General features: G+C 42.6%; 1 protein-coding gene across 2 annotated transcripts; it reads right to left on the bottom strand.

Annotated features, from left to right (window-relative positions):
- Nucleotides 1-5670: 5670 nt before the first annotated feature.
- On the bottom strand, nt 5671-16140 carry KIFBP (kinesin family binding protein). 2 transcript variants are annotated; one of them, XM_033148991.1, is made up of 7 exons: nt 15714-16139; nt 13401-13499; nt 10374-10453; nt 10110-10293; nt 9450-9534; nt 8504-8613; nt 5671-7087 (listed from the first exon to the last, which is right to left on the bottom strand). In XM_033148991.1, the coding sequence occupies exons 1-7, from the start codon at nt 16086-16088 to the stop codon at nt 6209-6211; spliced, it is 1812 nt and encodes a 603-aa protein (XP_033004882.1). In that variant the 5' UTR covers nt 16089-16139; the 3' UTR covers nt 5671-6208. The 2 variants fall into 2 exon arrangements, with proteins under 2 accessions (XP_033004882.1, XP_033004883.1); XM_033148992.1 differs by lacking the exon at nt 13401-13499 and having other exon boundaries at nt 15714-16140.
- Between the last annotated feature and the right edge of the window lie 1356 nt (nt 16141-17496).

Here is a 17496-nt window from a genome sequence, read left to right as displayed (position 1 = left end):
CATGCTACCAGCTTTTTTTTCCATTTAAAGTGCTGGCAATCCAATGCATAGTGAACATAACACATATCGTGTAAGGAACTCTTTCTTCCCCCAGTTTGCCCACCTGGCTATGTGAAAGAATGCTCTTTCCTGCAAACACAATTCTGCATGGAAAAAGCTGGTTGTGATAGGGAGAAGGCCAAGCTCTCCCCTCAATATCAAGTTTTCTGTGTGCAGAAATAGGCAATGTCTTCCAGGGTCCTTCTGCTAGGCAGGGTGAGGCAGGTGCCTCTGGTGGCAGCAGCTGGAGGTGGGGAACGTTGCCCAAGTGTTCGATGACAGAATTGTGTGTACCAATCCAGGCTGCGGTGGTGGATGTTGCCGTCCCGTTGTCAGTGTTGAAGAAAGAGTCAACTGCCAATCTAGCTGACTTCTGCACATTGGAGGATGCCATCTTCTCCTATGCCTCAGGTCACAAAACAAACTGGCCTGACCCTGATTTTTATCGTATGCAGTATCATTCAGTCATGCGAGCCCCATTTGCAGTTCTGGCATGTAACTGTTATCACCTCATCTGCTGTTTCCAAGAACAAGGCCATAGTTATAGTCCATGCTTCTTGTCGCTTTGTGGCTTAGAGGGAGTTTTTTGTGCAATTCACTTGTTTCTCACAGTAATTGCTTCATGCTGAGGCTACAACAGACGTTGGGCAGGCATGTTGCAAAGCCATGCAATATGAACCCCTACCAAATTTAACTATTTGCAGCCCACTCTTATGCGTGTTTTCAACAGGTCTTACTCCTCAGCAATTGTACATAGAACGTGCCAGCATATCAATGACTCCTGCTGTGTTGGGGAGACGCCATGATCCTATAAATTACTGCGTCATATTTAGGACAATGGGGCAATTAAGGAGAGCGGGGATCATTAATGAACAAACGTGCTTATCTCTCCCCAACCCCACCCTCTTGCTGTAACTTTCATGTAACTTGCAGTGTGCGTTTTTTGGTGATATGTGAAGAGGTATGCTCCAGGAAACCTTGCCTTATTTTCTGATAAGATAATTAGATCTACAACACCATCCATCCAAAGCTAAGCATCATTTTTTATATTTCAATAGTGCATACTAGAAATGTTGGAAGCTGCCATACCAAGTTAGACCAGTGTATTCTCTACACTGACTGGCAGTATCTCACCATGGTTTCAAATGAAAAACTTTCACAGTCCTACCTAAAGATTCCAGGGATGAACACCTGGGACCTTTTGCATGCAAATCACGTGCTCTGTCACTGAGAAAGCCTCTTCCCCATAACTCTCTCATTGAAACTGATCGAAACAAAATAAAAAAAATCCTTACAGTAGTACCTTAGAGACCAACTAAGTTTGTTATTTGTATGACAAATATACCAATAACGAACTTAGTTGGTCTCTAAGGTGCTACTGGAAGGATTTTTTTTTATTTTGTTTCGACTATGGCAGACCAACACGGCTACCTACCTGTAATTGAAACTGATACAACTAATTGGTAAATAACCTTTGGCTGGCTTGTGCCCTGATTAAACAAAGCCTTTCCTTCAGAGCAGCAAAACTATGTGTATGTCAGCGGTCATGGTGAATAGATTAAACTTGATTATCAGCATTGCATTTTCATACCCAAACCTAACATTTACTGACATCACTACCAGTTGGGAGAGGAAATTGTGTGGTTGGGATGTGCAGCTGTTTTTGCTAATATTCTCCGAACAACAGACCAAGGACATAAAACCGTTATTTTCATTGATAGATTTTACATAAACACACCAACCACTCAAGTGCTCACAAAGTTTTTCAACATAACACCTTGCCTGGGAAGCTATGGAGCGTTACAGCCATCCAGGCCTAACTTTGGCAGTCAGCTCAACTGACAACGGTCTTATTAGACTCCAAACCTAAACATGTTCACTAGAGAGTAAGTCGCATTGACCACCAGTGAGACTTGCTTCTAAGAAAATTACATGCATGCATCTGCGCTGTTACACTGTTACAGTGCAACAGGAAATTGGGAAAGTTGCTCCATAACTTTTCAACACAGGTTAACCCACTGGATGTTCACATAGCAGTTATGGTTTCAGAAGTCCACACAATGTTGCAAAAAAAGAAAAGAAAAGAAAAGAAAAAAGAAAAGGATGAGGGGCCGCTATGCCTTTGAGTCCAGCTTCTCTTTACAGCCAAAGTGATCCTGTTATTTTGTAAGCACATAGGAAATGTACAGAATTCAGCTTTCTGAAAATCAGTAGTAATAATAGTTTCTAGCCCTCAGTAGCCAGAGGTGTTGTTGAATAAGATCTCTGCTGCTCGGGGATGGGGCCTCAGTGAGAACAGTAGCTTCTTTTCCCCTCCCCACAACAAAAATATTAAATAAATACTAATACAGGATAATTTGTGATTGGAAGAGGAGGTAATTACATTCACTAAACAATGTTCTTGTGTGCCAACATTGACCAAGACAATTTAGGTTATGTGCAACTGAACTGCTGCCACTCAGAATAAGTAACAGTGGCCTAGATGTATAAATAATATGCCCAGGCATAAGGCAGCTTCCTAAGACTGAGCAATAAAGGGATACGCTCCAAACAGCTAGTCACTGACAGTAGCCTGAACACAGCACTCTGAACAAGCTGCAGTCTTCAGACCATCTACAAAGGCAGCACCCTGCAGATTACATATCTTGTCCTATGCTTAGGGCTCTCGGTGGCTTGCAAAACAATTTGCAATTGTACAACGGAAGAGAACAAAGAGCAACCTCTCTCATCCTGAATAGCCAGACCCTTAAGCAGCTGCCCTCAGCAACCCAGCTGGTCTTTGTGATGTGATGAGAGTCTCACTAGGGCAAGAGGAGGCGGCGTAAGCTCTCAGCAACGGTTGCTCTGTGAGCGCTGCCTGGCAACTCTTCCCTCTTTCCTGATAAGAGCTAAAAATGGCAAAATACAACTTTGCTTAGTTCACGAAAAAGTATTCCAGACTGCATCAAACAAATAACAGACCCTTCTAATTCCAGAGTAACTGTTTATGGTACTCGACCTATCATTGAAGAATTCCACAGCGCACCAGTCAGAGATTGTAGCACCAGCAGGAGCACAGAGGGGAGAGGGGGTTTGTAGGGATGCTAAATCAAATATATAGTTTCCCCCAATTATACCTCACTGCCTTGTTACAACCAATATTTACCCATGGTGAGCTTGTAATTAACTTACAATTTTAGCATCCTGCTGCTATGGTGTTTCTCTTGAATAGGTTTTTTTTCCCCAAATGGTTAATGTACTGCGTACAGGAGGGACAGATGAATGGAAGTGTAATGTGATCTTCAAGTCTACCCATAGCTCTCCCACCCACATCAAGATGCAAGGAACACCGAAGATGGCAGCCCTTGCGTCCGTCCGTCCCCAATTCTATTTCCCTAAGGGTACTGTATTTAGTAACACAAAAAAATGAGTTGCTGGCAGAACTGCGAAATCAAAAACATCCAGCCCAAGCTGCAGCAAACACGTTGCTCATTCTTGTCTTGTGGTGGGCTTGTGGTGACTTGCATGCAGGTGAATAGAGCCCCTTTTCAGCTGCTTTGCTCTTCTTGTGCAAAGAGCTGAACAAGCCAGGATTCAGCTCCTAACCAGGAACCCAAATGGGATCCAGGAAGTTACAGGCAACTTACCTTAGCATCTGTGCTGGGAAGCTAAAGCACTGTAAAGGCAGAATTACTAAGACTATAGAACTGGTCTTACCGAAGCAGAACCAGCATGGCTTCTGCAATAGTAAACCTTGTTCCTTGAGTGCGAACAAACATATTGACACAAGTTGATCCATCAGACATTGTGTACTTATGTCAAAAAGCTGCTGATGAAGTACCTCACCAAAGACTCCTGAGTACGCTTAACAATCATGAAGTAAGAGGACAGGCCCTCTTGTGGATTAATGACTGGTTAAGAAACAGTAAGCAGAGAGCAGGAATAAATGGGACTTTTCTCCTAATGCGGGGGATGGGGAAAGTGGAGTCCCTAAATGATTAGTATTGGATGGGACCTGTGCTTTTTTATATAATTATCTAGAAGTCAGGGTGAGCAGTGAGGTGGCCAAATTGCTTTGGATGTTAAAAAAAAAGTGATTGAAAGTAACTCCAAAGGGAGCGCTCCAAATTGGGTGAATGATAGTAAAATAGCAGGTATATTTTAGTGCAAGTCAGCCTTTCTCAACCTTGGGTCCCCAGATGTTTTTGGCCTACAACTCCCATCATCCCTAGCAGGCAGGACCAGTGGTCAGGGGTGATGGGAGTTGTAGGCCAAAAACATCTGGGGACCCAAGGTTGAGAAAGGCTGGTGTAAGTGATGCACACTGGGGGGAAAACCAACCAATGGGAGTCTCAGCTGCTGTTGACTGACCAGGAACAAGACCTTGGGGTTGCAGAGGACAGCTTGATGGAGATGTTGACTCACATGTGCAGCAGCTGTGAAAATGGCAAAGTCCATGTAAGGTAGCATTAGGAAAGAGGTTGAAAATGTAACTGCCAATGTCATAAGGCCATTAGACAAATCTATGGTGTGACCACACTGGGAATATTATGTACAGTTCTGGTCACACTTCAAAAGAGACATTGTAGAGCTGGAAAATGTTCAGGAAAGAACAACCAGAAACGATCAAGGGACTGGAGCAATTCTCCAATGAGGAAAGATTACATTTGGGGCTTTTTAGTCTGGAAAATGGCAAGTATGTGGGTGGGGGAGAACATGACAGAAGTGTTTAAAAGTATGTGTGGTTTGGAGAAAGTGGGTAAGAAAAAGTTTTTCTCCCTCTCTCATAACACTAGAATTCATGGGTGTCCAATGGAGCTCCATGTTGGAAGATTCAGGACAGGCAAAAGTACTCCTTCACATAAGAGGCAGCTGCGATGGCCACCAACTTGGATGGCTTTAATAGATTAGGCAAATTCATGGAAGAGTGGCTGCTAGCCATGATGCTTACAGGTAGGTTCTAACTTTACTGCTAGAGGCAGTATGCCTCTGAATACCAGTTTCTGGGGATCACAAGCGGAAGAATGCTGTTGTATTCATGCCTTACATGCTAGTTTCCCATAGATATCTGACTGGCCACTGTGAGAATAGGATGGTGGGCATTTCTTAAGTTTCACCTCTCCTTTTCAAAAACCACTATTAATAAGAGAATATGCCATTGAACATAGATGTGAGCAGCCAGAGAATCTTTGCTTTTATTGTCTTTAAATGTTCAACTCTAGTCCTTACAGTTGGGAATATAAACTTCACTTTTAGGACAGAACCAACAAGAGTCCTGGCCTATGGTTTGGTAATACAGTCATACCCCGGGTTGCGAACATCCCGTGTTACGGGTGTTTGGGTTGCACACTCCACAAACCTGGAAGTGAAACCCGGAGTGCGGACGCTTCTGCGCATGTCCACGCAGTCCGTGGATGCGCAGAAGCGTTCTACGCAGTTCGCGCATGCGCAGAAGCGGTGCCCGGGTTGTGCACATTTTGGGGTGCAAACGGCACCCCAGAACGAATTACATGCGCAACCCGTGGTATGACTGTTGCTGGAATGTATTAAAGACTCAGGCTGTAACTTGTGGAGAAAAACTGGAACAGGTTTCTACTGCCAAACAGGCCACAACACACACACACACACACACAAAAAGATGGCAAGAGAATGTGCAATCAGGCATGTTTGTTTATTGATCCTATTTAACAGGATTCAAAAGGAGGACAGCTAACATATACAAAAATAAATATGACACCATTAAATTAGAGATATGTTAAGTTTTTTTAAAGGAACTGTTAATGAGGAAAATAAATTCCACCTACCTAAGTCTCTATTTTGTGGGGATGGATTGGGCTGTAAACACAATGTACTCAAAAAGTTCCCTTTTGGAAGAAACAGTTGGAGAGCAGCACTACAGTTGGAAACTGGACCACGTAGTGGAAGGAGAAAAATAAGGCAGGAAGGTGTGCATGTCAGTACGGAGCAAGCAATACAGAGCACCAGTTGACCATTCACTGTATACTTAATATTGAAGTGTGGGAGAATTACTACACTTGACAGTTTTCCATTTTATACGGGTTCTATGCTGCCTGTCACAGTGGGAGCGCACAACAGATGTCGGATGACTACAAGGCAACTGCCATAAGGGAAACTGCCTCTTTGGACAGCGATTGTGTTAATATTGCACATTTCCACGGGAGGAAGGAGTTTAAGTGAATGTAGAAAGCTTGGCTCTAAGCCTTTCCATTCTTGTTGGGAGAAGCCCAACCATCTCTCTACTGAGCTCTAGCTCAGTTTCAATGGCCTGGACGGCATCTGTGTGCTTCTCACAGTAGTCTACCAAAAACGAGTAATATTCCAACGAAGTCTGCATGTTCTCCAACTGTTTCTTGCCATCCGAAGTAATAAACTTGCCATAAAGGCGGGCAATATGGAACTTGGCCACCATTGCAGGGCGCAGGACATCCTCCTCTAGGGTCTCTGGGAAAATCTTATCAGGGTTCCTCAATGAATCTAAAAAGAGTTCATAGTATTTCATGGCCATCTGAGCAAGAGAATTTATTTTCTTTATTGTGTGGGAGTCAAGTTCCTCTAGCTTATTACCAATGGCAACTTTTAAATCCATCATCTCGTAATAGGTGTCAGCTAATTCAAACTGAAGCTGCCTACTGAGCAGAAGGTAATACTGAGGGTTTAAGCCAGCATATATGGGCTCTAGCATATCTATCCTACGCTTGTGCATCTTGCAACGCCTCTCATAATCTTCTTCAAAGAATGCCAGCACCTTGAACAAGGCACTGTGATCCTGAAGAATTTCAATGTGGTCAGTGACATACCCATCTACCTGAAAGAAATCTTTTGCTTCATTGACATAATTCTGACCCACTAAGAAGACTTCTCTAGCTTCATTGAAGTCTAGTGGAAACACACAGCTCACTTTTTCTTCCATGGCCAAAATAGAGTCACACAGATCACTAGTTCCAAACAGAACAGCCTTCTTCCTGTCCTCTTCCTTCTCATCCTCCTCTTTCTTCTGCTGGGCTTTAAGCTCCGACTGCCTGTCTGGATCCAGCTCCCCAATGTTGTCCTAAAACAAGAACGCACAGTGTGAAATACTTTGCCACGAGATGTCCAAAAACTAGTTACCGCCAATTTGATAAATTAATCAGGTTCACAGTAGCAACTTCTGTTACTCCTATGTTTGCATGACAGAAAAATACATGTTTTGGATTTCTAGAAATTATTTAGTACTTCCATATATTATTCTTATTTATTTTGATAATTCAATGGAAACACAAGCTGAGCTTATAGCAGCAACTTAGTGGAGGAGGCATTTTAAAGAGTTTTCAACAATTCTCCAAGCAGTAACCCTGAGATATTTTCCTTGACTTCATTTAAGTATTTCACAGCAAGTGGTTGTCATTCTTGAACTTTTTGTTAAACCACTCCCAATATATCTGACACCTCCTAGGTGCCAGGTTTATTTCCTTGTAGGGTTCTCTTTTTCCTTTCCTATCCATTGTTAATACTACTGTGTTATCAGACAGTAGGAACTGCTTTCCCAAATTGAAAATCTCAACAGCTCATGTATGCTGCTAATATTTTACTGTTATCTTAATGGTGTTTTGTGATTCATAATGATATTTTCTTATTTATTTTTAAAATTGCTTTGGGGTCACTTGGGACAAAAAGCAGTATATAAGCACAACAACAACAACAACAATTTAAGGAAAACCTAACAAGGCAGTGGAAATTACACAGCTGATTTTTTAATAAACGAGATGCTGAAATCTTCACGGCCACTGGGACATATGGGAATACCTGCCTGCTTGCCTATCCCAACTGCTAAATATCCACTCTGACAGGACAATATAGGCAAGTAGAAAACTACCGAAGAAGTCGAAGTGGAAAACTGTGTAAACACAGAGTATGCACCAATGGCAGACTAGCTTTAACAAAGAAAACTCTGCTTTCTTGATTAGGTAATGTACCTAGCTCCTAGAACTGAAACCATTTGGATACTATCAGTAAAGCATCAAGGCCCATGATGAAATCAAGGTGATATGGTCAAAACTGGCAAACACAAGATTAAGTGTTCTACTGCCCAAGCAGAATATTGCTTGAAGGTTTAAAAATTAAGCAGAGATTCCAGCACTCAACTGATTTTGGTTCCTATCTCTGTACACACAGCAACCTTGTGACTTACACTTACTATACCCTCGAGTCCAAGCACCACTAGCAGCTGTTACGACTACAGTGGTACCTCTGGTTAAGTACTTAATTCGTTCCAGAGGTCCATTCTTAACCTGAAACTGTTCTTAACCTGAAGCACCACTTTAGCTAATGGGACCTCCCGCTGCTGCTGCGCCACCAGAGCACAATTTCTGTTCTTATCCTGAAGCGTCTGTAACCAGAAGCATATGTAACCCAAGGTACCACTGTACTGTGTTTAGTTACTCCTGCAAATGTTAAAAAGGTTATTTGCACTCCGTTTCTTGATTACCTCAAGCAATTTCCTGGCTCCCTGCAACAAGTTCAAGCAGTACTTAATCCAACACCTTGCAATTTCAGCTCTTCTCTGTCGAAGGTCTTGCTGATCTTGTTCTGTTTCATCTGATTTAAAATATTACAATATTCATTAGGCTAGTTGACAGCTAGATTTTGAAAAGCCATCTCCAGGGGGGAAAAGAAGTCAGCCACTTAAAATTACCTGAAGGACTACCCAGAATTCAAGTAAGCATTAGTTGGAATCTATTAAATGGTTATAAGGAGGAGGGTTTAACTTTTGGTCATAATATTTTCTAATCCTGAATCTTTTCCATACTGTAACAGGGATCAAACAGCTTCAATATATTTCTACTGGAAATACAGGGAGACATTTAATTTCTATTCAGGGAAACAGGGTGTAATGAACATCTTAGAACACAGTTTTCATAACATAGTTAAAATAGTTTAAGCATTTCTAGCATTAACAGTCCTAAAAAGTAAAAAATGAAACAGCAAGGTATACTACCAATACAAGCTATAGCAGGTTATAGGCAGCTGCAAAAATATAAGAAGTGGGACACCTGGACTGTCGATAATACATGTGAAAAGGATTTAAGGGTCTTAGTAGACAAGCTTAACATGAGTCAACAGTGTGATGCAGCAGTAAAAAAAGCTAATGCTATTCTAGGCTGCATCAATAGAAGTCTAGTGTTCCTTTCAAGGGAAGTCATAGTACCACTCTGTTCTTCCCTAGTCAAACCACACCTGGAGTACTGTGTCCACTTCTGGGCACCACAATTTATGAAGGATATTGACAAGCTGGAACATCTGCAGAGGAAGGCAGCCAAGATGATCAAGGTTCTGGAAAGCAGGCTTTATGAGGAATGGTTGAGAATTCAACATTTTTGCTAACCCATATAACTCAAAGCCACTACAGTGAGGATTAAAATGAGATGACTTACTGTCCTCTACAGATGGCACCTGTCCAGCTTGGCCAAAGATGACACTGGCAGCTGCTAAACAATGCCTGGACTCCATGAAACATTGCTGTAAGGAGAAGATATGGTGGCGTTTGTTCCTGACACACAGTAAGATACTTTTCTCTTAATATTTAAGAACGATATAATTCAGTTGCCCAAGTGTTTGCCCAAATGCGTGCTCTTTGAAGGATCTGATGATATAATCTGGCAGTGCTGTATAGTAAGAAAGCTGAGGACAAACACATAAAGGTCTTCTAAGAAGTCTTCCCACCCTTACATACACACTCATATCATAACAAATTTGAGGAATAAATTCCTGTAATCTACTTCTCCTGAAACATGACCTTTTTGTTATTCATATTTTTGGCTGCGAGTTTGACATCTGTAAATGCCAACAAAGCTAGGAAAGAACATTGACTTACAAAATCAATAAGGAAGTTAGTCATGACTTTCAGTCCCATGGATTTCAAAGGGAACTTAAGTGTAATTAACTTAGTGTGGAAGATGATGCAACCCAATGCCTGCCAATAAGACTCATACCACAGATAATGATAACTTTTTGAAAGCTGGTCAAATAGCAACTCTGACAATGGTAGCACCTTAACAAATTAAGTACACTGAAGAGAACATTGAAGTGATTACCTTTGTGAGATAATACTGAGACAAAGTAGCTGCATTGAGAGCCCATTCTACTGGATAGTAGCCACTATATTCAAGCTGCCGTTTAAGGGTGGTATGGCAATACTGTGCAGCCTTTTCAATCAGCTCCAGGTGCTGGTAGACTTGGGCCAGATAATATAGCGTGTGAGTATAGACCTTCTCAAATCTGGGGAAACAGAGGGTTTAGATTTAATTTTAAGACAGAAACACCCCTCCCAATCTCTGACTTTACAATTCAACATATACCTTTTTGATCTTTCTTGGTCAGTAAGTTTCCCTTCTTCATCCATAAAATGTTCACTGGAATCAAGCGGGGGATTCCCATTCTGCAAAACATAGCATATACGAACTTAATAAATACATACAGCGGATTTGTGCTCTCTACAGGCTGCATTTTGGTACTGCAGAGAATATTAAGCTAAGATGCATCCAGAAATATGTTCTTACTGCACTAAACATCTACCAGTAAGTATCAAGACATCCAACCAGAAGACATATCTCTTTTTTAAAAATCCATTCTTCCCTGTTGTGTTGTAGAACCTGCAATCATGCATCTCTAACTGCACATTCTTCTAAAAACCTGTTCTATCCTCTTGAACAGTTACTTCTCCTGAACTCTGCAGCACTGACAGAAAGAATGTGATGCATTTAAACAAGAGTTTCAGTAAATTTAACAATATCGGGGGGGGGGGGGGAGAGAAAGTTTACCTCAATGAACAAGCCAGAAACTCTGGAGGAATATGCTTTCAGAAATTTTTGCTTTATGTGCTACTCAAGGCAAAAGCGGTTGCAACTTGAATACAAGACATCACACAGAGGTAAAAACAAGTAACACAAGAGAAATATATCCACTGAATGAACAGCATATTTAATATTGAGATCCAGTTATTAGTTCAAGCTCTTAAACAACTCTAGAGCACAAAGTAGTCACATGTCCCTGTTATAAATTTACTTCTCAAGCTTAATTTGTAACTGCTTTTATTCTCTTTGCAAATCACTAAGGCTTCTTCTTTTTTCTGCTTGAGAACTGGTGAGATAGTGGCAGACGCCATTTTGAGTTAGCCCCAGCTCTACGCCAATTAAAATGGGGCTAACAGAGATAGAGGAGTTTGAAAAATCAGGGAGAGGGTAGCAACTGGCCCCCACATACCCCTTTTAATGTTTCACCACATTTCTACCTTTAATAAGTCACTTTGAGGGAATAATTGCTGAAAAGCAAGATAATTTTTTAAATAAATAATAATAAATAAGACCCATATGTATAGTTAACAAATCCAACAAAAGGTTTCTGGAAATATGTTCTGAATACAAATCTGGTTCCTCTAGCTCCATTTCATTTTAGGTCTTTCTGGAGCTGCAAACCCTTCCATCGTTATAGGTGTGATTAACAGTCTGGACTCCCAGATTTCTTTTGCCACCACTACCCAACTACTACCTCACCTCTTCGGCAGGGACAACTGTAAGCGCTTTCAAGTGAAACCCAGACCAGGGCAGCTGCCTACAGTCACCTTTATCTATCTCCCTGTCACTGAGTTGCAGCATTCAACCTGTCAATTCATCAATCGTTTTGTTGCTCTATGTCTGCATAAACCACTGGCCAAGCACAGAGAGACAGCTGCTCCTTGCACTGTCAAGGTATCTGGTTAAATAACAGGTTCGGAATTAAGAGGCTCAATTAAGATCAGGGACAGAGAAAAGTGGGGGAGGGGGAGAGACGGTTTCATATAGAAATAAAAGCAGCTTCCTCACTAAATAATCTAAGACATACAATATCACAATGGTATCTTAAATGCACTTGCAAGGGGGAAAGGTCGCCCATCATATTTGGAAGATGACAGGTGTTAATAGGCAGATAATTCTTATTTTCAACCAAGTAAAACTAAGGGAAATGAGTTGACAGGGCGTGAGACATTTAACCTCAAATCAAGGATGATCAAGTGGGACTGGACACACCTCCCAAGGCAGGGTTTTGACACTAGGAAGATGGCAGGTTTAGCATGAACATAAACCAGCACACAGGAAGTTGGGCCACTGGAACCTAGATTCAACAATCCAGGAAGAATACTCTAAACCTGACAGGCAGGTTGTTAAGAAACAGAGGAACTACACTGGATTGAACAAGAAGGCAGGCATGTTCTTCTCAGGCCTTTCTCCAAAGCATCATCATCTCTAGTCAAAAGCAAATTCAGCAAAATAAGACAAGAGCATTAATATGAAACAAGTGAAATATTTTCAGCATCACATTTCAGAATTTGCCAAAGAGCAGCACTCCACTGGTTTCATAGATGCCGTGTCAGAGAATGAACAAACACTGGAAATGCAGAAAGGCAGTGCAGTGCATAAATAGCGCCCCCGAGGGTATAACAAAGGCTCCATTGTGCTAATGCTATGGCACAGCAGAGTCAACAACTTAGAAGGCTGCTTGTTATGCATAAGGAGTTTAGCTTGTTATAAGTCCTCCTGATATACAGAAAAGCTTTCTTTTTTAGAAAACTATTTATTATTATTATTATTATTATTATTAAAGATTTTCTTGGTTTACAAAAGTGTGTACAACGTCTCTCTCATTTTTCCATGTAACATTTTTACAGATCAATTTTGATTGTTGAGACATTAGGGAGAGAAGGGGGAAGGAGGTGGGTGGGATGGGAGGGAGGGTGGGGAGGCGATGTTTCTATTTTCCTTAATATATGTAGGATTTGGTGTCAGCATCGTTTGTGTTGGTTCTCTGTTGTTTGCTTGTGTTTCTTTGGCGGTGAGAGTTAATTCTGCGCTGCATTATAGCCATACAGCAGTAAGTCCAAGTGTTTTTAGAATATTCCAGCTATTATAACTAATAATGGAAGTGTCCCTAAGCTGTTTTATAGATGCTTTATGTGGTTACAGAGGGATGAAAGCACAGCTGCCATTGTGAAATGACACTGATTTCTAGTCAGCTGTTTGCACTGAACACTCTGCATAAATGCCAACCATTTTGAAGCTATCTAAAAATGATATCTGAACAGTAGATATATTTTTCACTTAGTACTATAATCATTTTTCAGAATTCAGGCATCAAAACTCCTGACAACACATATATTGTATCAAAATGTCTCATTTTATAATGTGAAAAAACAGGCCTCTCAACTTGCAAAGCTCAGTAACAATTAATCCAGAAAGCCTGTTTATTATTTAATGACTGCAACTCATTGATATCAGAACTTGCCATTTTTATTACACCTTGAGATGCTACCACATTAAAGAAACATAAGGCATGCTTACACAATACATTACCTCTTTCATGTACTGATTATATAAAGCCTCTGCAGATTCCAAGTAAGTCTGAGCTGTTTTAATGTTATCTCTTTCTGACCACAGGATGCCCAGGTTATTCTACAAAAGAAGAGGGAAATTGAAACATTTTTTTGTAAAGCTATGAATGGTACAAATCCACTATCACTGAACAGGGAAGAGGGGCCACCCCCTTACATATTATACAAGAACCAGACTTATACTATACTTTTTCCGCCTTAAAGACACATACAGGGGAGCCAGGCCAGGGATGTGCAGCACACTATCTCAATATGAGCTATCCTTTCCAGTGCCTAGTATTTATTTCTTGAATTTTGTATCCTGACATTCCTCCTAAAGGAGCCCAGGATGGGAAACGTGCAAGCAATAAAACAATTCGTATAAACATGCAAGGAACAGAATAAGCTTCAAGCTAGTCCAAAAGGTTACAATTCTAAGACTCGAATCATGTTATTGGTCACTGGGAGCCACTGTGGTCTAGTTCTAACACCATTATAGTTTGCGAACAAAAGCCATCTGGACTAAATGTTATATTTCCTTCCTTGCCACTGCGGCTGTGTACACCCCATATATTTAAACCACATGCCTTTCCCCTAATAGTTCTGGGAATTGTAGTTTACCTCTCACAGAGCTACCATTCCTAGCACCCTTAACAAATTACTGTTGGAAGAGTTTCGGGGGGAAGTCTTAAACATGTTTGTACACAGCCTGCTACTGGCACACAAATTATTTTGATCCACAGACTCTGTGAGTGGAGTTACTCAGCTCTCAAACTGCAATAGTAAATAATCACTGTGAGCACATGAACTGCAAATTTGTTTTTCATTTCTTGAAGTAACAGCATTACTGCCTTGCAAACCAATATTCCAGAGGATGGTCTGCCATCACCACCAGCTCAACCCTCCCTTAATATTTTGCACCACAGCATTGCATTTCTCCAATATGACACATGCCCCCCCCCTTGCACTAAAACAAGAAAAATAGACACATGGCTGCAGCAGCAACAAAACATAGAAAGCATTGTTGTGGGCAGGATACTGAAGAAAACTGTATAGCAACACATCTCATAGTTTACTCTTTGGCCTTCTGGGCACAGCTGCCACAGGCCATGCCAAGTTTCCCAAGGCTTGTAGACACAGAAATGCTAGCGCCTGGTCAATTATACTATGGCAACAGGCAACAGAGCCAACTGCTCCTTGCTTCAGATAAGGATGCCTGCAGGAAACTGTAAAGCTGTATTAACACTGCTACAAATACAAGAACAGAACTACAATGTTTGCACACTTCATATCAATTACAGTACTGTACTAGGTTTTGTTTTTAGCATAACACTTTATTACATCATCTTTTTCCTTCTGGATTTCCAACTTTGAAATGGAGTTTCATCAATACTTCTACAGAATGGCTAACAGTTCAAAGGTTATTCTTGCAAAAAGGCAAAACAATGAGAAGAGTGAAGAGGAAACAACTTCATTCATTGATGGATTTAAAAAGTGTGGACAGTTAATGTTTGTTATGTAACATTCCACACATCTTTTGGGGGCATCATCCAATACTTCAACAAGAGTTCCAAAGTGCCAAATCAAATAACTTGGATCTTGAGATCCTGTGAGTTAAGTTACTGACAAAAATTTATGCTCAAAGAAAAGGAGAGAATGAAAGAATATTTGTTGCTGATTTAACCTTTCCTTCCCCCCTTCTAATATGGAGGAACACCGGAAGTGTGGGAAGAGGTGCAGGAGCAAACGTTGCCTGCTCTCTTCCGCGAGTCATTAGATCCGACTCTGGATCCAAGCCAACAATAGATGCCTATTAGGCATCGACTAGATTTCATAACGAGAAGAGATGCAGCAGAATCGATTAGGCTAACAAAACTAAAAACACAGCCATTTCCGTAAGGAAAATTGCACAGGCCAGGAAAGCTCATTTTCCCTAGTTGATTTCTGACTTCCAAATGATTCCATCTCCCAGGACAAACGGTGACTGCCCGGGCCCAAGAAAACCTTTGCTGTTAAGACGTGTGGGCGATGAATGTACACATTGCGCCACGTGCCCGGGCTGATGTTTAAATGCCCCGGCAAGTATGCGGCACTCTGAGGTTTAAAAACCTGCATTATCCCAAACACCGCAAGCGCAAGCGACGCAGAGGTTTGACGCGCGTGGGCGGGGGGCGCACGCGTTCATGCACCCTGTTTCTTATCCACAGCTCCTCGCAGTTGTGGGTCTGAGCCCCCTTTTTGGGTGAGCTATTGCCGGGGGGGGAGCGACCGACGACCCCTTCCTTCCTTGCCCCACCTGGGCCTGGATGTAGAGGGAGACGCACTCCCGGGAGAGGCGGTGAGGCTCCAGCAGCTGCGCGCACTTCACCAGGTGCTCCTCGCCGGCCGAGTACTCCTGGGTGTCGGTGTGGTTCACCCCGAGCTCGTACTCCACGGCGGCCAGCGCCACGGCGCGCTGCCGCTCCCGCTCGTCGGCCCCGGCCGCGCCTCCCGGGCTGCCTTCCGCCTCCTCGGAGCCCAGCTGCTGCTTGATGCCTTCCAGCAGCTCCCGGGCGCTGTACTTGGAGCGGTACGGCTCCGTCTCCGGGTCTTTCTTGGACTCCACGTAGGAGAGGTTGACGGCGCTGCGGAACTTCTCGCACAGCGAGGCCCACTCGGCAGGAATCGCCATCTTCACACTGAACGGACTGCTGCGCTTTCCTCGCTAGTCTCTCGCCTCCTCGACTCGCTCTATCACTCTCTCTCCCGATCAGTTGGCCTTATGCCCGCCCAGAACCCTCCCGAAGGGTAGTCCGCATGCGCGTCAACCTCCTTCCCTCAGTCAAAATGGAGGCGCAGGGAGCGGTCACAGGCGGCCGAGGGATGAAGCGAGCAGAGGTCGCCGTGGGCGCCAAAGGCAACGCGCGCGGAAAGAACGCGGCTGCAGAGGAAATTGGGCTCAAGCGTAGTTTTGTGATTATCTCCGTGAGGGGGTAATAGGGGTCTCCCAGTAACTCCCGGGACCCTACAAGCTATCGCTTTGGAAGAATAATTTGCGGGGAGGGGGGGAGCCACGACTGTTGTTTAAAGTGTCCTTAAGGGTGTCACGACACTCTGTTGTCTTTGGTCCAGTACTGGATCTAAAGATGATTTTTCATAGCCCAGAGATTTACAGTGGTTCCTAACTTGGAGCACAAAACCCCCCAAAAGAGGGGAGCGAACCGAGTAGAATACCCATGGTTTAATATTTAAATATAAAATATTTACCAGAGTGGTCAATTACGGTAACTTGGGAAGTATTTTTTTCACACTCCAATGTTGTGATTTTGCAATCTTGTGTTGTTTTATTTACTGATCAATGGCACTTCCCCTCTTATGCTCCTCTGTATGATGCATTTCCATGCTTTTAGAGGGCTTTGGGCAAAAAAGCAGTAAATAATAATAATACTGTGGGTTACAACAGTTTAAAACCAAACATTAAAAGCCATCCACACCCAGAGTGGCTGGGGAAACCCAGCCAGATGGTCGGGGTATAAATAATAAATTATATTATTAAAAAAATATGTGCAACTAATAGAATGTTCTGGAGTTTAGTGATATAAACCTGCCCTTTGTGGCCTGTTGGGTGCACCAAGGCTACCATTTTTAACCCACCAGCTCATCACATGACATAATTGCAGTGTCACATAACTGAAATGTGATTATCCCACTAACACATCCTGATCTGAAATATCAGACGGAGAAAGTGGGAGGGATTCCCAAGCCTGCCCCAGGCCAATAGCTTCAACGTTCTTCAACCCATCCACCTGCGCCCCACCCCATGTCAAGAGGTGCAAAACAGTGTCAAGGTGCCCCAACTCTTCCCCACAAAGTTCCTACTTCCCTCCAGGCCTCACAAAGTCTCCCACACCACTCAGCTGAGACCTTTTACAAGGAGAAGACAACAGCTCAGGTGAGCTGTGGAAAGACACTCATGTAAGGACAGCTCCCTAGCAACCGTACTGCTCTGTCACTTCCCACCTCTTTGCCTTCTGCCACCAAAGCTGAAACAACATAGTGGGTAAAGAGGGCAGCGGAGCAGGACAGCTGATGAGGAACTG

This window comes from Lacerta agilis, chromosome 5, assembly GCF_009819535.1.
Source record: "Lacerta agilis isolate rLacAgi1 chromosome 5, rLacAgi1.pri, whole genome shotgun sequence".
NCBI lineage: Eukaryota > Metazoa > Chordata > Lepidosauria > Squamata > Lacertidae > Lacerta > Lacerta agilis.
Note: the sequence above shows the minus strand (reverse complement) of the source record. Positions and strands in the feature narration are given on the sequence as shown.

Coding starts and splice junctions, on each gene's coding strand:
- KIFBP (XM_033148991.1), bottom strand. CDS start 16,088: ATGGCGATTCCTGCCGAGTGGGCCTCGCTGTGCGAGAAGTTCCGCAGC. Junction 10,454..13,400: donor ATAATCAGTACATGAAAGAG/GTAATGTATTGT, acceptor TATGTTTTGCAG/AATGGGAATCCCCCGCTTGA. Junction 8,614..9,449: donor GGTGCCATCTGTAGAGGACA/GTAAGTCATCTC, acceptor ATTTTAAATCAG/ATGAAACAGAACAAGATCAG.